The following is a 26520-nucleotide window of genomic DNA, read 5'->3' on the forward strand; positions in this document are numbered from 1 at the left end:
GGCAGTTGCGAGTTTATGGCCCTTCTAGCTCACATGCACATCCGCTGATGCTCCAGCGAGTGGGAACAGTTGGGAACAGGTGGGACACTCAGACTTATACACACCGGGTGTATATGTGCATGAGCAGGCACACCAAACACAGACATGCACACACACACACACACACACACACACACACACACACACACTACGCTGTCCCAAAGTAGCTGCCTGAACAAGCCAGTAAAGGGCTCTCTAATGAGTCCTATAGAAGTGCTAAACAGAAAATCTCTGTTAGATTAGAGCCCAGCGCTGGCAGCACATACAGCTTCTTGTCCCACCACCAACAGCCCAGACTCCCCCACAGGCCCGGAGCCTCACGGAAGCTGAAAGCCATCGGAGGCCACGGAAACACCTGCACGCAGAGCTCCGCCAACAATAGACGCCATTCCTTTTTTTCAAGCGGTGCAAATGAGGTAGTTTACCATCGTGGAGAAAAGAAACAGGGAAAAAGCTTTAGCCTATTGATGTTTGGCAAACAGCAGGCAGCACGGGCTCCAAAAAAAAAACCTGGCTGTTCAGGGTTTGTAAGCAAATGGACTCGTGCTCCAGAGAGACTTTATTAGCGAAAACACAGTAAAGGAAAACAGTTGGTAAGAGGACAGCGGACAACACAATGGAGCAGAGGTTTTTTTTGGGCAACACAAGTACAGTGGCGAATTAATTAAGCTGGGTGTGCATTTTCACAGACCCAGGTAAAGAGGGAGAGGTCAGCAGGAGAGAGAGAGAGAGAGAGAGAGAGAGAGAGAGAGAGAGAGAGAGAGAGAGAGAGAGAGAGAGAGAGAGAGAGAGAGAGTTACCTCTGCACTTTATTTGTTTTGTTTGTGGATTGTGTTCCGGCTGCTGGGCTCCTACTGGTCACAGTCATTAGCTTGTCACTTACAATCTGTCTCAAATGCCCTGAGACTCTCTCTCTCTCTCTCTCTCTCTCTCTCTCTCTCTCTCTCTCTCTCTCTCTCTCTCTCTCTCTCTCCCTCAGTGACTCTCAGTGTCAGTGACCCCTGCAACAGTTTCAGTTCAGCTGAGATCACCTCTATTAAATTTACTGGATTAGATTTGATGCCATTCCATTTCATTTCATTAAATCTTAGTTTAGTTTGATTCAGTTCATTTTATTTCAGTTCAGTCCAGTTCCTTTACACATCCGATTCTCTAGCTCAGTAAATGTTCACCTCCGCCAAGAATGTTATGTCTTCATCACCGTTTGTTTGTTTGTTTTTTGTTTGTTCTTGTTACTGGACGGATCAGCCATGAAACTCGGTGTGAGCCCCGACCCCGTAATTGTTTTTCCACTTTCTTTTGTTAAAATTGTTTTCATTGAGAGACTGATATTTATGAGTTGGTGCAAGTTGGTGCAGATCCAAATTAAAATCTGGATCAAGTACATTTAAATGGGGTTTAATAAGGGGGCATAATTGGCCTTGGCGGAGGGAAGAACCCATAAAGTTTTATTGCCGGTCCAGATCATGGGGAGTTTTTTTTAACTTTCTTAAACATTGCAAGATAAAGCATTTTTTTGACAGTTGATTTATGTACAAATCTTGCTGAAAAAGTTCTGACATATTTAGGTGGTTGGTATTGATGAGTGTTGGTGTGGATCCAAATGAAAACCCAGATCTAGTGGATTCAAAATATTGTCATAGGGAGGCTAGTCTTTCTCCAGCTGTTATATGGTAACAAATAGGACTGAACACTGCAACTACCACCTATCACTAGCTGAGATAATGTCTTTGATTTATTTGTTAGCAGGATTATGCAGAATCTACTGAACATATTTCCACAAAACTTGATGGGGCCTGGGTCTGAGAAGAACACATTCAATTTTAGTGCAGATGTGGGTTAGGGGGAAGATGCAGGATTTTTTTACTTTCTTTTCATATTATTATGACATATAAATCATTAAGGTTATCAGACCACTTCCTTGTTTATGTTTCTATCATAAGAACTAGAGAACCATGTTGATCAACCTTGTGCGCTCGACTGAGTGCCTGTCTAGTTACAAGTAAAGCACCGGACCCTGTGGGACTTCTGTTCTGTCATACAGTACATCTTTTACTAGTTAGTCTCAAAATATTGCAGAGAAGCTTGTTTTATTTCCATCTTCATCACCCATTCCTCTCTTCATCCCTCGCGCGGATGTCTCCCATGTTGGGTTGAGGACACAAGCGGATCCAGACTGGTTTGAAGACAGCACAAGCCAGCGGAAACTTATTGCAAGCAGCACGCAGTTCTCTGAAAGCTTTTGTCTGAAACCCATTGTAGAAATATTCACTACGTAGGTAAATCTGAGATATAAACTCTGAATCCACTTGGTTATACACGCCTCCACATTTACGCAAACAGCTCAGAGTCATATACGGGATAAATAAAGGCTGTGAGTCACATAAGAATAAAGCTGCTAGAATAAAACACACAGACTGGGTGAGGCATTCAGTTAATTGTCCAACTGAGCATTACAATACAGAGTGATGAACAGACTTATTGGCTCCAGAATGTCACAAACAGACGAAAGCAGATAAAACAAAAGAAATTCTTTTTTTAGCAGGAGATCATGTCAGGTGTGACCTCTCTCTTCAAAGAGCTACAAGAAGAGAAAGGTCTCGAGGACTTAAACAGAATAACAATCCAAATGACATTATACAAAAATGTCAGCCAGCAGACCACTGTGCAAGCAATATTGTACAGTTGCTCAGATCCCATTCTGAAGAGAGGAACAAAGGAGCAGCTGTAAGTCCAACTCCTCTAATTTAAGGAAGCAAAAAGAGAAGGAGACGGGCGGTATTCGGATTGAATTAATCAATAGTAGTCATAGTGCTATCAAGCTGTCAGAAGTTTAACTGTAGAAACAGAAAGAGAGGAATTAGGAGAGATCCTGAATAAAATAAAGCTGCCAATGGGTTTGTAGCAGACGCTTTACCGGTACTATCTGATACAATGTTGAGATCTCTGTGCAGTGGTTATTTCAGGACACGCCAATGTGGTTTAGAGAGGAGTGTTCACATCAAATCAAAAGAGGGGGAAGTTTGTTCTAGATTTTAGATAAACTGACGCTGAAATGACACATGATTTAACATTCAATAAGGCCTTACACTGAGAGGGGAGTTGGCCACATGATGTAAAAATATTGCACCAAAGGTAATCTGGTCTTAACACAAAATTATTAAATAATATTTGGGCTCTATTACATTGGCTGGGCTCTCTACTTGCTGAATGTAAACATCGGGCTGGACACAAAAAGCAGAATGCCTCTCAAGTTCAGGTTGGGCTTGGCAAATCTTCTCCTGGGGCTCGGTCGGGTTGCTGCCTGAGACTCAGGCATGGAGTCTAACATCTGACAATGTATTTGGCAAAATATTAACAAAATACACTTTCATCATATCAGATCCAACTTTTGATTATTTTATGGCTTGTTTATATTTTGCTATAATCTATCGACACTGATATGTCTCTAAATTGTAGTTATTCTTGGCTGTGGCAGAGTCGGACATTATTAAATCAAATTAAATAGGACATGAGATGACTGAATTCTGTAGACACGATATTGCGAGCAAATTATTCTTTCAACTCATCGGCTGATCCCAGAAAATAAATTTTATAAAACTCTGTGAGTATTTATCTAAGAGCTGCTGAAAAAAAGGAAATATTTGACCTAAGTCCAAGGTAGAAAAGTATCATCTGCAAGAGAAAGTGGCAAAAACTAAAGTGGCATAAGTGAAATAATTCACTCTTTTCTGAAGATAAAAAGGTCAAATTCAACACTCGCTGTGTTCACATAATAAGGTGGATATTGAGTTGATCTTTTCTCGACGGAATGTTGGCTGCAAGCAGTCAACATCCACCTACATGCATCCACATGCTTCATTCAGCAACACGCTCACAATCTTCTGAAGGATGTGTTGTCTTGCTCCTGGAGCTCGGGTGTGAGGTGGCAAGTTAACATAACTCGGCGTCTCACAGACAATAAAGCCCCAGGCCCATTTCAGATGCCTGCTCTCAGCCTCTATCCTCAGTTAGGCTCTGGAGAACTTAATAGAGCCAGGCTGTGGGCTCTCGTGTCCTTCAGGCAGTCCAGGCGATGTCCTAATCGAGGGCGAGACAGTCCAACGCTAAGCTGGCATCAGTCCGAAGGACAGCCTGGCGCCAGCCCACACCACACCATGCCACACCAGAGCGTTCCAACCCAGGGCTCATGGGAGATTTAGACAGCCTGGGGTAATGAAAGACAACAGCTCTGCCTGCCAGTGGAGCTGGTGCCATGGAGGGAGGGCACCAGGGGGGAACATCCACGCCAGCTGTGGCCCCCTGACATCTCCCTCTATGCTACCTGCTGCATCAGACTCGTACTTCATTACAAATGTACTTCTCCATTGGAAGCCTGCTGGTTTCATCTATTTCTACAACATACAACATATTTCTCTTTGATCATTTCTGGGGAGCAGCTCAATTTGATACGGACATAGGGAGGCATATATAAACATCTTTGCTTCTGCCTGAGTCTGCTCAGTGACCAACACAAAGATTGCTTACGCTGTCCATGTCCTTTATACTTATCCTACAATGTGTGATGAGGACTGAATACAACTCAATCAGTCCAAAAGATACTCCAATCAGTCACAACATTAAAACAAGTTTCTGGTTGAATATATAAATCAACATAACAAAAATATAAGCATTCACCTTCACCTCCTGCAAGCGTAATTTGAATTTTAACTTTGGCTGTCTCAAGAGGTAGAGCGGGTCGTCTTCTCACCAGAAGATCAGCGGGTCGATCCCCGTCTCCCCATTCTGTATGAACTTCAAATTGCCCCTGACGGCAGCACTGGCAGTGAATGAATGATGTGTCATAAAGAAAGTGCTGCACATAGAAGCACTGGATGAATGAATGGTTGGATGGCAAAACGGTGCTGTAAATTGCTTTGAGTGGTCCTCAAGACTAAAAGTGGTCTATAAATACGGACCATTTACAATAACTTCAGTATATCCATATATCTCTTAAATGCTGAACACCAGAACCACACACAAGTAGCCATGTTATACTTATACACACATATGACCAGCTTTTTAGGCTGTGGGATAACATGGGATCATCATGCATTGTTGTGCGATCATGTCACATTGAGTCCTCCCCTGTATGAAAGGTGCTATACAAATCAAAATTGATTGATGTGGTGTCTGAACAATCAATAATAATTCCTTGCCGGGAAAATTCACATGAACGCCATCTCAAGTCGGAACAACTCAGAGAGTCTGTGGAACTATGTTGTACCTTTAAACACGTGAATACAAGACATTTTATTTACAGCGTCCATGTTTCTCCATATTCTGACTCCCGAGCACAAGAACACATCTCAATCAGAATGACTGCTTCACAACTTAGGAAACTGATCCTTCCAAGCAGCGCATGCTCTCACAGTTAGTCCCATGATAATAGCCAATCGACGAGGATGAAATTCGAACCCGCGCATGCACAGCACAATGGATTAACAGTCCATCACCTTAACCACTCGGCCACCGCGTCTGTACAGTGTTGGCGGGTCATTGGTATTCACTGGTGTCAGAGGTAAGTGACACTGAGCTAACCTCCATGTACCTCTCTGGCTCCTCGACACGAGACAACCTGTTTCACCCCTTAATTAGCACATGAATATTCCAGTTACACAGCAGCATGGTGCATGTGGAGTTGAGGTGTGAGAGAGAGTGAGATGGGAGAGGAAACAGAGAATAGCAGCAAAGGTGTTTATTGGTGTCTCTAGAGTGAGAATGCATATTCATATATTTGTGTAGATGCATGTCTTACACCATTGTGACTTCTGGGATCAGGTTTATCATACTTCAGTAAGAAGCATTAAACCGTGTGAGCTTTACTGCATCGACCACAGCAACCATAGCTGCACGGGAGTGTGTTTGTGAACACGTGCCCATGTGTCTGGGCATGTTTCTATGTTTAAGCTGACGACCTTGACAGCAGGTGGGTGAACTCCCAGGTGTGTCCCAGTTTTAGTGGGAGGATCAGAGGCAGGTGGGACTGAGCCGGGCTTGATGTGTCCAGATTAATGAGCTTTCCCTCACTCACATCACTTGCTACTGCTGCCGCCCGGGCCAAGCTGGAAACAGGGACACAGAGCTGGCCCACGTTCACTAAACTCATTTAAATTGTCACACAAATGTATCAGGCTATCATGCCATGCCAGCTCTCTATAAAAATTGGATAAGGAACGAGCATTGATGTATTGTTTTCCTCTGTTTTCAAAACCTGTTTCTGTTCTTGAGATTTTAACTGTAATCATTCTCCAAATACGCCCGCCTTACTGTTAGTGAAGTCCCGTTTTAATGTCCAAAGTGATCTCTAGTGCCGAGATGGACCAGCGGGACTTCCCAGAATATAAACATAATGACACACTTTCGTCAGTGCTTTTATGTCGCTGATAAAACCAACCAACAAAGTTATGAGAATGATCCAAATAATGACAGCATATGGATCTGAGCGTTTCCCCATTTTCGCCAGTTGTATATTCTTAAAAGTTGAACCATAGAGATAAGGGAAGGTGTGTGTGTGTGTGTGTGTGTGTGTGTGTGTGTGTGTGTGTGTGTGTGTGTGTGTGTACACAGTATGACAGTTAAAGGCTGCAGGCTGGACAATCTGCCATGGTTAATGCCCACAGTCACCTGATCCCAGTTTGGGATAAACAGACGTATACTCTGCGTGACCTCCACCATTAGTGGAATAAGACAGAAGATGCAGCGGGGACAGTGTGTTTGAGGTATTGGTGGTGGTGTGTGGGATGGTGAACAACCACAGCAATGGACACACACAAACCAGTGGTGGATCATTATATGTGATCTGCTCCATGTAGTGGCCAAAACAACAGATATTTTCCTGTCATTTATTTTGCTACACGATGAGAAAACAAATTTCTTTAGGGTTTAGTGGATTCAGAGATCAAATAGTAGTTTGTCATGCAGGAGGCCTAGGAATTTATAGGTTTAAAAAGTTGATTTGTTGCATCATTGGCATTGTGTAGACTAGGCCTGAGAAATAAAACAATAACATTGATTATCACAATAAAAGTTTCATCAAAAGCAATGTAACAAAGTTTCAATATATTACAAAAAATTACATAATAGCCAGTGAAATCTAATTTTAAATGATGATAGTTCTGGTTGAAAGCCACATGTTTTCGGGAATTGTAATACAATTTTGGACTGAAATTATTTTCTGGGTTAAATGATGGCAAAACTTTGAGATTAAATATTTAAAAACAATGCTACAATAGCTTACCAGTATTGCAGCTAACTTGCATTTGACTGTTTCAACATTTCTCTGACCATAGGAGACAAAAGCTGGAAGTGAAGCTCTACCTGGCTGTGTGTGAGCGTGTGTGTGAGCGTGTGTGTGAGCGTGTGTGTGTGTGTGTGTGTGTGTGAGTGTGTGTGTTTGTGTGTGAGCGTGTGTGAGCGTGTGTGTGCGCGTGTGTGCGCGTGTGTGTGCGCGTGTGTGTGCGCGTGTGTGTGTGCGTGTGGATATGGTGCAAGGTATTCTCCCAGCAGAGTAGCTTTGTGAAATAATAAATGACTGAGTGGAACTGCTGTGTTGTTTTCAACTTGTTCTTGAGCGGATGGGACATGGGGGAGCAAGTCGGTAGCTAGCTACCAGAGTGTAGGGAAGTCAAGTACACAGTCAGTATGGGAAGAGCCAAGGAGTAGCTCAGCAGTTTGGAAAATAGTGTTATTTAGTCTTAGCTTAAATAAAAACCAGAAACAGGGGGGAACCGTAAAGTATCTGCAATACCAATGTAGAAGAAAAGAAAAAATACATAAAAATATAAAAACTAGTCTCTACTCCGGCCTAATTTATTAGGTGATGCGAAACCATCGAATATCAGCCCAGGTTTTATGTTATTGCCGCGTGGGCACATATTTCAATTCGGCACATTGCTCAATAAATTTGAGACCTTACAATATAATAGAGAAACCCAACATGCGAAGGCAGTAACGGGGATACACAGCACATAAGGTTGACACCGACCTCTCTGTCCAGGCCGGCTGCCACTGTCACAATGTCTCCAGTCTCACTGTTGATGGTGAACATGTTGGGGATGGGGCTGTGGGGTGTCTGAGAGAGGATTCGGTAGCGGACCATGCCGTTTGCTGTGGTGGAGTCGTCCGCGTCGGTGGCTGTCACCTGCATCACAGACGAGCCTGTGGAGAGAGAGTTCGTTAGCTGGGAAGACCGGGAATAAGCAAGGTCAAAGGTCAGAAAAGGTCAAGCTGGAAAAAGGTAAAGAGGAAAAACAAGCCGTCATTAAATTACAACAATGTGCTTTTTAAGGTCTTCTGCCCATATACATTTTGAAAACACAAACAGTGCACAGAAGGTTTCTTGAAAGCCCATTACTTTTAATGAATTTGCAGCAAATATCAAAGAGAAGAAAGAAAACTCAGAAGACAACAACCCCATTTATAAACAAGAAAGAAGTCATTCCGACTTTGCAAATTGCTGTGACATTCTCTGTTCTTTGGGAAGCAACTTTTAGTGAGAGCACAAAATCACAAACAAAACCTGTTAAATCGGCCCCTATTTTAAGTTGTGCTGTTTTGTTCTCTCCGTATAGCCAAGCCATTGGGCAAAGTTTCCATCTCCGCAGAGTCCATTTAGTAATGAGCAGCGCTGGGTCGTCTGCCATTTCCACCATCCATTATTTCAGCCTTCAGCGGAACTGTGGCTGCCCTTAATGCTCCCATGCTCTCTCCCTATTTGTCTTAGAATCACAGATAAACACTGCCATTTAAGGCAGACAGCGCAGAGGTGGTGTGTGGGTAAAAAGTGCACGTGTTTCCCTGCGTTTATACTTACACATACGTCTGTGCATCTGTATGCATGTGCCTGTGTGTGTCCTCGCCGCACGCATCAGGGTGACAAGGGCCTGTGTCCCCACATCTTCCCCGAGCAGAATTATTGATTTGCACGAGTTTGTCAGCTAGGCTCACAAATGCGATCAGGCAATTAGGAGCACTTTGTGCTGGAAAGAGGAGAGATCACCTCGCCTCTCTCGCAGGGTTCTGTGAAAATGTCACTTTCCATCAGGCAGCCATTTACAGACTGCCACCATCGCCGCGGCTGCTGAGAGAAAAAGAGTGTCAGCTCGCAGGAGGAGGGTGGCAGAGAGAAGAGTCAGCTGAAGCACAAACATGCTTGAAAAGGAGAAAGTGCTAATTAAAACGCCTACATGTTTGATTGCCTTCTCTAAATTAATTTAAATAAAACCTTTCTGATGGATTTAAAAAAATGTAGCACTGTTTTCATGATAGTGGGCACTGGAAAGTGTCTCAGCAAACTAATGCATAAGCACGCTGTTTACCTCAGTGGGCTCGATGGTGGGGGGTGGATACCATGCTGAGGAGAAACAAAACCGGTGTCATAAAAAAAAAAAAAGGTTGACAAAAGACGTCCTTTGCGGAAATAAGAAAGTCAAGTTTTGCCTCAGCACCTTTCTAATCACCAATTAATGTAAATAAAAGTAAACTGAGTGGAAGCAGGAGAGCTGCTGGATCCATGGCAGGCCTGACAGTCCCCCGTGGGTCTCAGCAGTTACAGGTGTCTCCATTCCCATAATTGGGTGTGGATGGCACTATCATTCCTGTGACAGCCTGCATGGACAGGATAATTGTAGCCTCGAATTTCTATTTCAAACTTCATTAAGTTTCAAAGCAGGATTTGTCACTTTGTCCAGCGAGGAAGAGAAAGAGAGTCCAGGCAAAGACAGGGAGAAGAAAAACAAGTACTGCAGCTCCGCCAAGGACAGCCACGATTTATAATCAACCTCTCCAGTCCCGCAGGAAGGGAGAAGATGTGATAGGGAGTCACACGTTGGCCTTTCATATCAATGAGGAGGATTCAGTTATATGATGATGATGCGCTTTTAGATTCAAAGAGGGATGGCCATGCCTGAAACGGTTAATCTCTGAGCCTGTTTAATTCCTCTTTAATTTGAACGCTAATTCCAAATCCTAATTGCTTTTCCGCAAAAAATCGCTGGAGCTGAAAATTTAAGTGGTCGACCATTTTACTCACATGACCGCAGATCACTGCTACCTAAACATAAGTCACCCCGAGTCAACGTCTGACTCTCAATAAGAGAGAAGAGGATGAAGGCAGCAGATGACGGACTGAGCAGAAACAGGGAGAAACACAGATGCAAAGATAGAAAGCAGAGGAGGAAATTGCAAAGCAGAGAAAAAGATTAAGATAAGAATAAAGCTGCGACGGTTTTTAAAAACCATTAAAGGCAAAGGTGCAAGGGGGAAGTCTGGGGGTGAGAGGGCAGGGGATGGGCGGTACAAGAGGATAATAACTCCGTGGAGAGAAGATAGAGGTTGCCTGGTTGAAGGAAAGAGTGGCCACAGTACAGCGGAGAGAGAAGGAGAATCAAGGGTTGAGAGGTTTAAAGCACGAGAGAGGAAAGGTTGAAAGAGAAAAGGTTGAAGCCCGGTGAATCTTGGTGGAAGGGAGGGCGGGGGAGACAGTGTTCACACAAAACCCACTAATGGCGACCACAGCTCTCTTAGGACACAAGGACACAGTCGCACCATTCAAACCATTCACAATCATTCCGGTTTAGAATGACTACAGAGAAGACAAAAAAAGCAGACGCACAGGAACCTTCATGGAACCTTGATCTCTATTATTGCATGATAGACATTCTTGCTGATCTGTATCTACTCGCTGCTATTCAGGGTCATAGTATCAGTACAAAATCGATAAGCAGTCGCATTAGCATATTGTATGTGTAGGTTTTTTACAGCAGCATTTCACCTATATCACACACGAAACTACTTAACCAGCAGAAACAAACATCTGAATCCTGTCTTCTGTGGCTCTGGTGGAGCTTTGTCAAGATCATGTCATCAGGGTTGTGCTGCAAATATCGTTAATGCATAATTCAACGTTTCTGATCCATTCAATGGAATTAACGTTGAGATATCTATGCCTCTGCTGCACTGAATTTGACCATTCCTATTCATTACTTCCACGGAGGTCAAGCTTTCAGTTTTCACCCGCGTCTGTTTGTCTGTTGGTTTATTTGTTGGCAGCCAATAAACTAGGAGGAGGAATGGAGCCTTAGAAGAACCCATTAAAGGAGACATATTATTCCTTTTCAGTTTTACTCTTTCCTCTTGTGTGTTATAGGTTTTTTTGTGTTGTTTTTTGAATGTAAGATCTGCCACTATGACTTATATAAGCCGTTTTCAGACATGGCCTCCGGGTAAAATCCGGAGAATTGGCTACGGAGTCTACCCAGACACTGCCTTTCTCACGCAGCGGGAGGTTCTCTACACAGACGCACTCACGACAGCATCAAATCCTCCGCGTTATTGAGGCGATAGGTGGAGCATCCGGGTGCAGCAGGAAGAGGCAGGAAGTGACGTATGAACTCTGATGCGTAGATCAAGTGATCATGTTTACAGCGCCCCAACACCGTCATCAGCTCTTATCACCACAAACTCTCTTGAAATCTTCATCTGTGTCTTCTACGTGTATGAAGTACTACGTGTTCTATTTGTTTTTTTCGTCTGTCACACGCTAGAAGCAACCCCCCCCCCCCCCCCCCCCCCCCCCACTCGATCACGATGAATTCAGAGGGAGATCTCGTGCTGTGTTCACACATCGATTTCTCCTGGATTTCTACAGACTTTATACTAGGAGGTCAGGTGGATAAAGTCCGTGGAAACTACGGAGCTTCTCACTCGGACAATTGCGTTCGTACATGCACCTCCTAAGAAGAAAATACGGAGGATCTGCAGAATTCAGTGCATGCCTGAAAGCAGCTATAGAGTAAGAGGCACAGTGAGAACATATTGTTGTGCTCCTCCATGTACTCATCTCCACCTCTCCATCTCTGCACTCTATATGCCAATCCCTAATTACCCCCCAGCAAAAAAAAAGGCAAGATGGAGCGATGCTTTTAAATCTCTCTGCAACTGTTAGCAAACTATTCAAGAGAGAGAGGGAGTACCGTGAGAGGGAGATAGAAAAAGCGACGCAGCACCCCTGCCCCCCCATGGGAGGGCAAATCGACTGTAAGAAAAGGCACTCAGCTGCTGGTTTTGATCTCACTCTCTCATTTCAGATGGCCTTTTTTTTGAGAAAGACGATCCATAAAAGGGAACAACTTGCTGTCAGAGTTGGGGATGAGGGGGAGGGTGGGAGAGAGGACTGAACATCACAAGGCAGATGTTCTGAGTACACGGCAGCCTCTGAACACAAGAGCTTTCTGAAGGAGTCACGCCATGTCGACAAATTTCTTATCTGCAGGCGTGAAGAGTTTCAGATGATTTTAGTGAGCTTGTAAAGGCAGTGGTGTTTCATGTGTTTTTTTTCTTCTTGTATGTGTGCACTCCATGTTAGCCTAAGCTAACTTGCATATTACTTTTTGTACCTTACTGGTTTAGCAGGTTTCACAGGATTAGCCTCCGAGTTTTCACAATCAATCTCATTTACTCCTCATTAACAACAAGTAAGTGTGATCAGCCTGCTCACTTTGCCATCTACCGTTTTGTTAGGTTTGATTGCCAGTGCAAATTAAATTCCATTAGTCACAGGTTTGTTTGGTGCCGAGCGGGGCCGTTTCAAACGGATCCTGACTGACAGCCTGATCCGATCTCTCCCTGTGTAACATCTGGTGACGATGATAAGGGTGGTTCCCTGTAGGTCTCTGTCTTTGATGGCTTCCCCCACAGTGCTAGATGTGAAGATGTGTCGAAATGCTTCAGAGAACCTCAGATATCTGGGTCTGTAGATACACGATGTGATACTGCTGCAGCTTTAAACACATATCTCCCCTTTGCATGGAATTAAGAAAAAATACAAGGGGTTGTACACACACTTTTCAAATATTACAAATATTAAACATTTGAACTGCTTCTGTTTATTCAGACGTTCAGGGAGCACACCAAAGATTAAGGGCCTTTGTTCAGAGGTTTCTTCAGTATCTTTCCTACTGGTGTGGGTGAAAACTTGTAATGAACTTTTCTACTTTTCACACATCACAGTTCATCTTTCTGTTAAGACACTGGTGGATAAAAATACCTTCGGCTAACTGTTGAAACAATAGAGCATGAGCACTGAGTTGGCTGCATGCCATAAAGCCAATCTGTTACAGGGAAATACTTCAAATTGTATAAAGCAAAGCACTGAATTGTTTTACCTTATTTTCAAAGCTTAAGAGTTCCATATTTTACACATTTTCATTGTTTTATTTGAAGGTTTGATATTTATGAGAAAACATATTTGTGCTTTTAAGTGCAGCAAACACCTCAGTGTAGTTTTACATCTCCTCGCTCATGCTTCTCCCTGGAGCGCTAATCATAACATGTTTCTTGAGTGATGCACGACCAGGCCAATTACAGGTGTAGCCTGCAAATGTAGCATGGTAAATGCCATTGGCGATGGTCATGAAAATGAGCCCAGCAGACACAGTCAAATTAGGACTAAAATGCTCCTGCTGGATTTGTCTGGATCATCTGGTGGCATCGAGGGACAATGTAGGAGTGAGTTAGCCCCCTGCCTCTGCCTCCAGCCAGGGGAGACTGAATCTGGGACCATCGGGGATCCCCAGGAGGTGGGTGATTGGGCAGCTGGGACGGCTGAGAGAGGACTGTGGCGAGTGGAATACGAGGAGGAGAAGGAGCAGTCATTCTCTCTGTCACTGCCAGACAGTGTCTAGTGTGTACGGGGATTGACTGGGATTGCAGGCGAGGGTGAAATGCTACAGCAAGTGCATGGAAGAAACGTCGACCAGCAGCTATGGATACAGCTACTTATCCTCTTTTCAGAGCTCCGACTCCAGGTGGTTTTCAGTCCACGCACAGCCATAATAATACCTGGATTTCAGTCCAAGTGTCACGACTGATAAAACTACAAAAAAACCAAACAAGACAAATGTAATCAAACGATCGGCAGAAGAATAGCGTTAACAGGATTAAAAGTAGAAAAGATTGTTGAAGAGGTGGAGCAGAACAGAGTCCTTAACAGAGATAGAGTAAAAAAGCAGATTTCAGGAGAAACCTTTGAGAAAGACAGAACAGTGGGTCAGGATGAGGTCGTGGCTTAAAGCGGTGACTGTAGAGTTCTGACATCACAAAGTCACATAAGTCCTGACAGCTCGTTTTAAAACACTGTTTCTGAATATGGAATGTGTGCCCTTCTCTGTGAATTTAACATTTTGGCCTTTTCCCAGTATTTATATGGCACCCAGAGCTGCTTTATAATCCAAAAAAGAGTGAGGCAATCTCACTTTCTACAATATGGGACCTTTAAAGAAATTGCACTAAACAGCAGTGGTATCTAGTCATGCAAATAATTTCCTCTCAGACAAGGTTTTAGACACGTCATGTGTGATACTGTACGACTTGATATATCATGATGTAGTAACAGATATGAATAGTTTTTGATGTTTTATCACTGATCAGACCTGCGGGCAGGGCGAGGCGGACAACTGAGGTATTCCAGCAGCATCTCTGCCCAGAGCCGCACCTGTCACCCGCCATGTTGTGATAGGACGGAAAGAGTCTGTCACCTGAGGTACCACCTGAGGGATTTCCATGGTCATCTTTTTATGCCACTGAATAATTTAAGCCAAATGCAAATGCAGGATGCACACCAGAGGATCCATGAAGCTCGGCTGTGATCTCGGGGCCCTTTTAATAATCACTGAAAATGTCAGTCGTGAAATGAAGTTTCCATGAACTCATATTACATCAGTTATTGAAGAAATTTACAATATAATACTGTAAGAATAGTGGATTGAGAATCCGAAGTACTCCCAGGCAAAATCTAAGTATTATTTGTTCTGGACGGTGTCTTAGTCCATTTTAGTTCAGATCAAAAACTGTGTCCCAAAACCTTTGAAGGATCGGCGCAGGGTTGCCCCTACATTGGCCAGCCCGCTGCTGCTGCTAAAAGAAACTGTTAGGGGAAACACTGAAGTGTCCCATGAAGGAGGCGGTCTTCTTAGGCTTAGGAGGATTTCCATGATCAGCATCACCAGCTCATTCCGCCCCTTATTGCTGTTGTCTGGCAACAGACCTCCAGTTGGACACAACAGGGAAAGTTTTACTGCTGCTTGTTTTTTTGTTTTTTTCATACCACATCTTGATCGCCACCTGGTGACTGGCTGCATTCTGGATCATAAATCTGCTCTATTTACTGCGCAGACTCCGCCAGCAAATATGTCAGATGCTGGCGTTCATACCTGACATACTTCAGTTTCATTTCTGGATAGTGGGAGCATGTGGAGCTGCGTCATCCATCTTTATATACGGTCTAAGGTTCAGATGAGTCATGTACTAAATATTAATGTTTTGGAGGTTGCATTATTTTTTCTGATTCTGTCTAAACAAAGGTTTATACAACAGAGTTTATTCAGTCAGAATGGATATTAATCAATGCCCACTACATCAAGCGTACATCTTACAGTTGGCTGTGCTTCTTGTTTGTGTGCAGGGTTGGAATCGGTTCAGCTGGGGATGAAAATCAACTTCAGCAAAACTGTGGGTTCATTAATAGTGCGTTAAAGTGGCGGAGGACATATTAAAGGATTAAATGGGCCAGAGAAGTATAAAATGTCTCCTTGAACCCAAACTGGAGAGGAATCACACTCATTCTTGTTTTCTTCAACTCAACAGGCAATTAGGCAAACGTGACTTTGTAGCATATGTGCCTAATTAAAATGAATCAATTCAGAGACCAGTGACTGAGCTTTACACACAGTTTGCCTTGTTGACACCGAACTCTCCATACCTGACGCTGTACGCTCCACAAACAAATGTTACTTGGCAGTGATTTTTTTAATGACGAGCAGAGCAATTATGCCGTACATGCTGTAATATGTTTCTTCTTAATTGGTATAACAGATTGCATTCTGTTCAAAACAAAAATTTAACTCAAAGACTTTTGCCGTCACACGCTCCCATTTTAAACTAAGCAGAGAGTATCAGAGTGAAAAAGGAAGAAAGTAGCTGTGGGACTGTCTGGTTGCCCTCGCTAATTAGGAGCGCTGTATATGCTGTAGACCCGTGCTCCACTGAGGAGTAACCGGTACTCACACACACACACACAGGCACGCACAAAGACACACACACACACATACTCACTGATCCATACACACGCGTACGCACGCACAACATGCTTTCCTATATTGTTTACAAATCCCCCTGAGATTAAACTGCAGCCGAACAATATCTGAACACTGTGAAGACACACACGGGTCCTCGGGGTCTGATTGTTAGAGCAAGAGTTCTTCCAGTAGAGACAAGAGAGCTACTTGTATATTCTGCTCTTGTCTCTCGCTTGGCACTGACCAACTCTGTTTCGCGATTCAGAGGGAAGGTCTACATGTCTCCGTGCTCGGTAGAATCTGATAATGATGCATCCAGCCAAGATACAGTAACACAAATATCTCATGAGCGTGCCCTCGTCTGAACCAACCCAAAACTTCACGTCACGGAAAATTCCCACCTCGAGGTGTTGCTTGCGTTGTTCACGTCCAAGATTATTCAAAACCACTGGAAGTGAGACGGAAAAATGTAAGACTGTGTGTGTGATGGAAAAAATTGGAACGTGGTTGATTTGAAATTCGAATAAGGTGACGCACAAGCTCACACCATACAAAAGGACATAAACAGGATCCTTAAACAAGAGATTATCAAGTACAATCATCTCTTTGTCTAGAAATATTCAAACATAAAACATGTTAGAGATCCATAAAGGGATAATTGCATTAATAATTCCCTACAGAGTACAGTATAGAAGCTACCAGCATATGTGGCAATTTTCTGGGCATTAAATTGCCAGGTTCCACAATCTAAACTATACAATCATCACTGATTACCTGTAATCAGAACTGAACAAAGCGTTCAGTTTGAGCTCAAATCTTTCCCCTATAACACAAGGTGATTGCACTTACTGTTCACACAACAACTTCTGAGCTTGTATGTTATACCTGCTGCACACTAGAGGATAATGAGGCCAATTCCAGGTCTGATTGGGGGGGTGTTGCTGATCTAGGGCTGATCTGAACAGATTATCTTGCCAAATAATCCTGTAGTGTGAGGGGTTTACAGACCTAATCTTCCTGCAGCAACTGAATTAGAGTATTTCGAATTGTAAATATTGTAAATATTTTGGTATTTACAAATCGGGGAGTCGTGTCATATGAAAGAAACAATAGCCAATAAAAGTGAACCGACCAAGGAGGATATGAAAATCCTCCTGTGTGCAAATGCATTAGACCCTGACCCTGAATCCTAATGCAAATCTTTTGCATTTAACAAACTATTACATGTGAAGAAAAGACACATTTCTGTTTTGGACTCTCTGTTTTTTTCTTGTTAAATATGTAATAGTTGTACTTCTTCGGGACTATAAAAATATTTAAATGATAACATAAGTATGGAAATTCGCTCCACTGCAACTGCTAACAGACAATTACCACTGTGGTGACTGAGGTCGAAGGTGGACACTTTATTTAACAACTGAAGCTTAGTCATTTTTTATTTTGTCCATATACTGTCCAAGAATCCAGGATGTTGTTTTTTCCCTTTACTTTCATAAAAACTAAATTTACAGGAACACTATCCTGTTCATTTTGTTCACTCTTACCTGGTTTGGAGCCTTCAGCCACAGAGCCATTGTACACCTGGTTATGAAACTCAGGCCTGTTGTCGTTCATGTCGATCACGTAGATGTACAGATCGATTGGATTCTCCACCTGGTTACCGTTCATGTCCACTGCATGCGCTCGCAGCTGTGAACATACAAAAAAGCACAAACGAGGAAGGGGTCATTAGAATTGAATATTGTATATTGGCTTGAATTGATAAATGTAGCTGGACTGATAACAGGCCGCTGGCTCGATTGATATAAAAGTGTGAGATCCGGTCTGGACTGGAACAAGGCACAACTTGTATTCTATTTCTTGTCTGTCAGCAGGGCAGCAGTATCCTGATGGTATCCTGGCAAGGGACCACAATAACACAGACAGGGGCAAAGTAGTGAAATGCTCCAGACACAAACAACACCTATTTTACTGTTAGCACAGCCAGAGTCCGAAAGAATATCAGAGAGGTGTTGCTGCTCAAGCTGTGGCTTCTTTTTTAGTTTGGGGGAGAATGTTTGTCTCAATTTATTTTGACAAAGGAAGCCATTTGGATGGTTGTCTTGCAATGATGAGCTGTTCCCTGACAATTCACAGTGTGGGAATGGAGACAGCGAGGAGGTGGAGAATGAAGGGGAAGAAGAAAAAAAAAAAGCGGGACGGGGAACAGGCGAATGAGATGGGAAGAGGAGAGGAGGAGTGTGACTGAGCCTTGTGCAAGTAAATGAGAGATGAAAATACAAAGAGGCAGTGTGGGGGTGTGGGGGCTCGAACAGGGAGGACTGACAAAAGCAATCATCATCTACACTGGGATGTCTTAATCTCCAGTGCTGCTGCTACACACCCTCTACTCCCCACCAATCCCCACTAATGACATCTAACATAACGCAAAGCTTTGTAATAGCCTGGAACCAAACCGGCACTGTTCACCGTGACTTACATTACTCTCATTCAATTGCCTAGAAAATCATATCCTCTGCAGAAATGTTATTCAATCACAGCTTGGCTTGGTAAAAGGAGAAGGGCTCTCGTTCTGGCTAAAAACCGACATGCTGGCGGCAAAATATTTTGCCACAACACAGTCAAGGAGTTTCTGCCTGCCAGCCTATTTACAGCGAGTCGTGATGTATTGTGGAGTGACATGAAAGATTGAATGACGGCACCTGCCTCTGCCACTACAAAACTAATCATGTCGGCTTTTGTGTCAGCTGTCAAGGATGTATCACAACATACCCAAACACACGCCCTCTCCAGCATTCACACGCGCATCCCAACACATGTTTAACATGGACGCTGACAAAAGCGGACACATACACACTTGGGAGACACACACACACACACAGACACGCACACATAGCCAATCAAAAGAGCCCTCTTTAGCCACTTAATGATCCTCAAGATGCTAGTTTTCGATTGGCTGAAGCACAGCAAACAAACAAGGAGAGGATACCCAACAAACAAGCCCAATCTGTTTTCTCAGCTGTGAGCGCTGCATGCTGGGGGATGTGTGACCGCTTCAGTTCACGGAGGTGTGTGTGTGTGTGTGTGTGTGTGTGTGTGTGTGTGTGTGTGTGTGTGTGTGTGTGTGTGTGTGTGTGTGTGTGTGTGTGTGTGTGTGAGTGTTAATGTCTGAATATGCCTGTGCATTTTAGTTTTTTTCAAACAGTGTTTATTCATGTGTGTCCTTTCTATCTGTGGATTTGTGTGTGCACGTGCCTGAATACTTCATATCATATTTCCATATGTGTGCGTGTCTCTGTATTCCTGTGTTTGTGTGTGTTTGTGTGCTCCATGGAGGAATTGGAAATATGACCTGAGGGCCTGGAAGAGTGTATGTGCGTTGCAGACAAATGTATATGTGTGAGCAGACATTGGTATTCTGACAGGTTAGTTTTATTATGACTTGACCAACACCCGAGGTGGAATACAGTTTGTATTTGACCCATTAGGTGTCTTTCACCAACATACACCCCAACTGGCATCTTCCAGGAGAACCTTGAGGAGCACCTTGAGGAGAACCTTGAGGAGCACCTTGAGGAGAACCTTGAGGAGCACCTTGAGGAGCACCTTGAGGAGAACCTTGAGGAGCACCTTGAGGAGCACCTTGAGGAGCACCGAGGCAATACTGAGCGGAATTTTGTACATGGTTCCCTCTCTGCTGCTATAATGTGCTTGGCTCTTGCTGCTGTTGCTAAATACATGTACCTACCTACAGAATGTAAAAGTAGAGATGATTTTCAAATTACTGTTACCGTTAACACCTCTAATGGATTCATCAAGTATTTTCCAGTATTTTCCAATCAGAAATACTGCTGTAATCTTTAGGATTTTTTAGCCACACTACTGATAGCACAGGCGGATGTCAACCAGCTGACCCTACTATATACCTAGAGAATTAGATGGATTTCTATTAAAAACTTGATAAAGATATTCAAGGTTTTTAGGATATTAATTCCATTCACTCTTATGATGCTCAGATTTTTCCTCTTGCTTAGCGCAACCAGCAGGTCAAAGTTTTCACTTAGTCTGTGGGTTGTCAACAATTGCTGGATGTTATTGAACAAACACATCGTCACATACCTCATCTCCAGATAACGTACTCTACTGGCTTTAATGATTTCCTGACGCTTCAGCAAGAACCATTACCAGCTCAAAAACTTTAATAGTGCAAAACTTTGGTTTATGAGCAAATGCCCACGAAGCTAATTGCATTACCATCGTTTGTCTTTAATGCTAATTAGCAAATGTTAGCATACGGACATAATCAACTGACTAAGGAAGATTACAGTTCGGTACCTCGGTTTAGTTTTTGGTGCTGCGAAAAACAAGAAATCAAATTAAACTGCTTCTTTTTCTTGAACAGACTATGAGAGTCATTCTTACAGTCTGTAATACTGCTGCAACTAGCTGCAACCTACTAATAGAAAAGTACAATTACAAAAGTGAATCAATATAAATATTCTCTCAAATACATAACAGATTAAAAAATAAATATCCGTTCAGGTGTAAAAAAATTTACTGTTTGTAAACTTTACTGTACATCACATGAGCAGCGTTCAGCCTCATGCTAAGACTGAGGACCACAGACTTGATCTCAAATTAAAAAAACCTAATATCCTTTAAAGCTCTAGTAGTCTTTTACTTTTATTTAACTTGTATGTATTAAAAAGGGACAGTGTAGGCTACATTAATTAATATGAGCACAATGGTTCATATAAGTGTACCAGAGTCTCTTATACTGATACTCGATTATACCGCATATCTGCTGCTAAAAAAACACCTATGACATTTGTTATTGCTTTGGTGTTAGCAAGAGGCTGCTTAAATACCATAGGGAGTTGGCTTTGCACTGCTTTCTTGATGCAGAGTTTCAAATTAAGGTCCGCAGGCTAAATTTGTTCAGTTCACATGCATGCTGAACCAAATGGCCCCAACTAGTGATCTCTTAGTCCAAGAGAAATAAGCAATATTATGATTTTTCTCTATTTCCAAATTTTACTTTTAACAATGTTCATTTGCAAGAAATTCAACACAAATGTCCAAGGTGTTTGTGATCAGTGCATCAGTGTAAAACATACACACACTCACTAAACTCTGAAGTTGATGGATTCATGCAAACATAAATGAAAAAATAAATAAAATTAGATATCACAGACGCTCTCATCTTGCTCAATTCTCCACGTGCCCTGCTGACTCCGTCTGACAAAAGAGAAGCTCAGGCTAAACACCCACTCTCCTCACCTCGCAGATCACTTCCCCCCGGTGCTAGTCTGACAGAAACAGCAGCCTCGTCTCTCTTTTCACTTGAACCAAAAACTAACAAGCAAAGTTTGGCCTGCGAGAGCACAGCAGTGGTGGGAACTTCTTGTCAAGTTGAAAGAAAGTAAGCACTGGACTAAATTTCCCCTGGGTCAAACACTGCCTACATTCTCCCACACTAAATCATACATCACATCACAAGCAACATGGGTCCGCGGGAGCCTAAACATTAGCCACATTAGACTTGAAGTGCCCTCAACCCAACATGCTGTTTTTACTACAGGCAGTGTCAAATAAGAACTGTTTACCGAGCGGCTGTCCTTTCCCAGGGACCCACATCCTACCAGCTTTATTGATCCCAATTTGCTGTTTGGGAGTAAGAGCAGGTACGGAAATAAACACTCACAGCAGAGTCCAGAGCCTGAACGAAGCAAGTGAGGTAACAAGAGGCTCATATGACATTAAATACAACACACACACACACACACACACATGCAAACACACAGAAGAGTAAGAGACAAACCAAGGAAGAGAGGCAATCATCTAGAGCTTGGTGTTTGTTTATAGTCACTGCACGTAGGTTTTGTGTGTGCGTATGTGTGTGTGTGTGTGCAAACATTGTGGCGTTTATAATGTGTGCAGACTCCTGAGAGTGTGCGCTGACAGACACTGAAGATCCACTTTCCTTTATTCTATCCTTCCTCCGAGACAGGAGCACACTTCTGAATTAGCTCTATCAGCAGCGCAGCCATCTATCATGCTGACAGTCACACGGGCGTTGACACCAGCACTCAGTGCGAGTGGAGGTGTCTCTGCTGATATACACTGAAAACTATAATGTGTATATATTAACCAATGGCCTGGCGTTAACACGAGTCTCATGTGGTCTGCATATTTAATTCACGCTGCCACAGGGCTGTTTAACCCAAGGTTCCAGAGGGGCCTGACCTCAACTCAACTCCCAAGCTTCCTGTGTGTGTGTGTGTGTGTGTGTGTGTGTGTGTGTGTGTGTGTGTGTGTGTGTGTGTGTGTGTGTGTGTGTGTGTGTGTGTGTGTGTGTGTGTGGGATGGGCCATAAGAAGGCTAACCATACAGCTGTCAGCCTACACCTTTGAACACCACAGCTGCAGAGTGCACAAGGTGAGCACTCTACAATGTGTGCAGGGGGTGGCAAAGTAATACAGTGCAGCAGTACATAAAGGAAAAGTGAGAGACACACACACACACACACACGGAAGAAGGGACACAAACACATCATATATCAATCAGCTTTCAATGCACACACACACACACACACACACACACACACACACACACACACACACACACACACACACACACACACACACACACACACACACACACACACACACGCACGCACACACTGGAAGCTGCACCTGCTCATTAGCTCCGATGGAAAGAACAAAGGCAACAGATTTCTTGCACTCCACCTTGGCTCTCTCTCTCTTTGTCTCTGTTCTATCGCTCCTGTGCTAAACTGTGCAGTTAAATCTCCATCTACTGTAAACGGCAGCTGAAGTGGTCTTGTGTTTTCTCAAGGTTTTTCCTTCACTCATGTCTGGCTGTGGAATCAGTCAGAGCCTGGCGAGGCACTGGCACTGTGTGGAGGCTAACGGAGAAGTAAGTCCTCCCAATGCGCTCCGACTCGAGCCCGTGTTTCGACGGACAGCATTAGTGTTGGTAGGAAAGGTAGATGGGGGAAGAGGAAAGGCGAGGCACATTTTTCACAGGGATAAGCATAAATGGATCTGGAGGGAAGCAGAAACCAGACAAGACAAACAGTGATTTCGGGCTTACATGGAAGGAGGCTCTCTCCTCTCTGTCCAGGGGTTGGGTGACAAACATGTTGCCGCTGATGGGATCTATGTTGTAGATGCCACTCGGGGGCTGATCGGCTCCCGCTCCTGTGATGCTGTAGCGGATGCCGACATCCTTATCCTGATCTGAGCGGATCTGAAGACACAGAAACAGAGAAACACGTTGAAAAAGATAAGAAAGTTTTCACTCCTGGCTTTACAGGTTTTCAACAAAGGGCACAAATTGTTCAGAGCAGTTTAAGGGACACAAATTGTCAAAAAAAATCATGTGGAATAAAAAGTTTGAGAACGTACAGACAGTACATTGGATTCTTGAAAGATACGTTGATGATAACATTTCCATTGTAAGCTTTTCTTTGACACGTTGAACCCACAGGCTGAAGAAGAAAATAGAAAATTGCACAATGTGCAGCGAGGCAAATAGATTCCACTGTCAGAGGATTTTATCTGACCTGTTGAGTTTTTGGTTTACTTTCACGGCAGTTTCTCAGCAGACCTTGACTAAGTGTGAAAAGACATTATTGCAGCTATGAAGGTCTCTGTCTGGATGATGTGAAACTGATTCATGATGTGATTCTCATCTACAAAGTGTCTGACTTGACTTTCATATCTAAGTGTTCCTGCTACATCTTTAACTTATTTCACACAGAATGAAAATGAGAAAGACTGTTATATTTTACACATTTCTATTTGAATGCCTCCTCTGCCACAGCTATGAAATCATTAACACTTGAGCTCAGCACCTTGCTGACTTTAAAGAAAACGAAAGGATAAAAGACTGTACAGTGGCATGGATTTTCAATGGGCTGCAATGATTCGACTGTGACACTGTGCTGTTTCAGTGATGATGGAACTGAGAGTGTTACCATTATAAAGCAGGCACAGACAGCCTCTCACCTCTGCACCAAGCTTCAAAAGTATCACCTGGATACAATAGGTGCTTGGGGGTAGATTTTACTCATATATTCATTTCATTAATAATGGAAGTGTCTGTATAGGTGTTGAAGGCCATAGTTTGAGATTGTGGGACATGTGGGGTGAGGAGATCGATACACTCTCATGTCTGTACAGTAAACATGGAGCCACTATTCTAAGCTGAGGTAACCAGCTTAGAATAGTCAGAACCTTCAAACAGCTAACAAAAATACAAATAACTAGACCAAAATGTACTCAAGTAAAGTCAGAACAAAGTCCCAATTGTGAAGAAAATTGTAATAAAGTCATATTATTACAGCCTTTATTCTCAAAATGTCAGATTTGTTCCCCTTCAAGTGGCTTGAACACTTGGTCGTAAGTATTTGCTTTTGAATCTACTTCAAGTATTAAAAGTGAAAGTACTTGCTGAGTGAGCCTAGTCCCTAATGCAACAATCTACTACACTACTACACACCAGTGATGCTGCTAAGAGGCGGGGTCTAATGTTACCTGTCCGCTCTGATTGGATAAGTGGATTAATTCCCCTCTCACTATTGATAACTTTTAAAAAATACATAAAAACAATATAAACATGCAACCCAATGCATTGTAAAAATGTAGTGGAGTAGGAAGTACAGATATTTGCTGATATATGTAATAAATGTTGCTTAGGTAAAGTACAGATACATGAAACTGTACTTGAGTACAGTAATAAAGTAAATGTATTTTGTTAAATCCCACCACTGTTTACATGGTGACTCACAAACCATGAACACACACGTCAAGACAAATTCATATTACTGTGCACTTTTGTTTAATTTGTCTGTTTAATTACAGCACACCACTGCTAGTGAATTCAGTAATTACATGGACCCTTGCTTCTAATGTTCCCTAAGCTTAAGAACAGGATCTGAATAAGATACTGAATAAAATTAATTGTAAAAAAAATTCAGCTTCAGCTATTTTGGCTGTGATGCCTAAATAATCAAACAATGCTGCAGCTCCTTCTTCGGGATCATGAAGTTGTAAACTACACATTATTATATGCAGAACTTTGCTGTTTTCTCATTTCAAACCCCAGAAATCATCCCATGGCTACACTGAGGATTGGTCCAGTACAATACAGCTTGGTATAAATTGTTAACTATGATGCGATTACTGTGTTTATATTTAATCACTGAAATTACACGAATCATTTTCAAATAACAGCACTTAGTGACTCACTAAACCCACTGTTGGCTGTTTTTCTTTTTGAAAAATAATAAATATCAATATCAATTATTAAAATAGCAGCTGATTAATCTTTAGTTGTCACTAGTGTTAAACAAACGATTTGTTGATCCTGGACCAGTTTATTGTCTCTTTCAGTGCCAAATATCCTCATGTCGTCTTTTCTCCGATTTCACCTTCAGCTTCTGAAAGGCACTGAGTTGAGTGTTGTTGTTTTTTTTTAGTTGGGACCGAATCATCACTATGGTTACAAGTCAGAGGTAATGATCACAGAGTCAAAAGGAGAAAAAAACAGAAAAGGTCTTTTTTTTCTTTCTCTTGCCTTCCTATGCAATTTCCCTGGTCTGTGGGGCTGCAGATCATGCATGAAAATGAAATTACTTCATCCGTTCAGCAATGACGCGGCTTCTGCATAAAACATCTCTCTGTTTGAACATGATACCCTCCCTCTTAATTTCCACCACAGTCTCCTCACACCCACGGTGAAGCACTCCACTGTGAGCTTTCACACCCGCAATTTATATTTCACACCAGATCCGGTGGATCCTGTTGGCTCAGGTGTAATGTACAGTATTGTATAATCCAATCTATCAATGCACTGTTGTACTTGGTATACATCTAATCACTGTAGCATGACAATGATACTGCAAGACTAATTGCATGTATTATTCACAGCGCCCACCATCTGCCAATCAAAGGGGGATGAAGCTATATTATAAATAATAACATAATTTGATCATTCACCCTCATCATTGGTGTCATCTGTTTGGATAACAGATAGATAATGTGGAGCAGAACAGATGGATCATGCATTTCAGTAACAAGAGTATGCCTGAGAAATCCTCTGTCTTATCTGTGCAGGAGACAAACATTGTTAGGCTTCACTGTTCAAAACAACAAGAAATGAAGTGAGGCTCACCATGAAGAGATCCATCTGCTCCAGTTGCAGAGACATGCAAAATAAAAAATAAAAAAAAGCTCCGCCACCCTGCATCTGCTATTTCTGCATTTAAGGATTTCTTGAGTGCATAACAGTTGGCCTGTGACCGTGTGTGTGTGTGTGTGTGGTGAAATGTTTGAAAGGT

General features: G+C 42.7%; 1 protein-coding gene and 1 non-coding gene across 3 annotated transcripts in view; both read right to left on the reverse strand.

The window, feature by feature from the left end:
* The window catches only part of cdh4 (cadherin 4, type 1, R-cadherin (retinal)), a 203029-nt gene that overhangs the window by 23815 nt on the left and 152694 nt on the right, over window positions 1-26520 (reverse strand). For both annotated transcript variants that reach the window (XM_034585787.1, XM_034585786.1), the window contains exons 6-8: window positions 23271-23426; window positions 17699-17843; window positions 8066-8238 (exon numbers count right to left, since the gene is read on the reverse strand). In XM_034585787.1, the coding sequence (XP_034441678.1) occupies window positions 8066-8238; window positions 17699-17843; window positions 23271-23426 (474 nt within the window). The remainder of the gene's footprint in view (window positions 1-8065; window positions 8239-17698; window positions 17844-23270; window positions 23427-26520) is intronic.
* On the reverse strand, window positions 5476-5557 carry trnan-guu. Its single transcript has one exon. It is a non-coding gene; the product is annotated as a tRNA-Asn (tRNA).

Source organism: Hippoglossus hippoglossus, chromosome 5, assembly GCF_009819705.1.
Source record: "Hippoglossus hippoglossus isolate fHipHip1 chromosome 5, fHipHip1.pri, whole genome shotgun sequence".
NCBI classification, from domain to species: domain Eukaryota; kingdom Metazoa; phylum Chordata; class Actinopteri; order Pleuronectiformes; family Pleuronectidae; genus Hippoglossus; species Hippoglossus hippoglossus.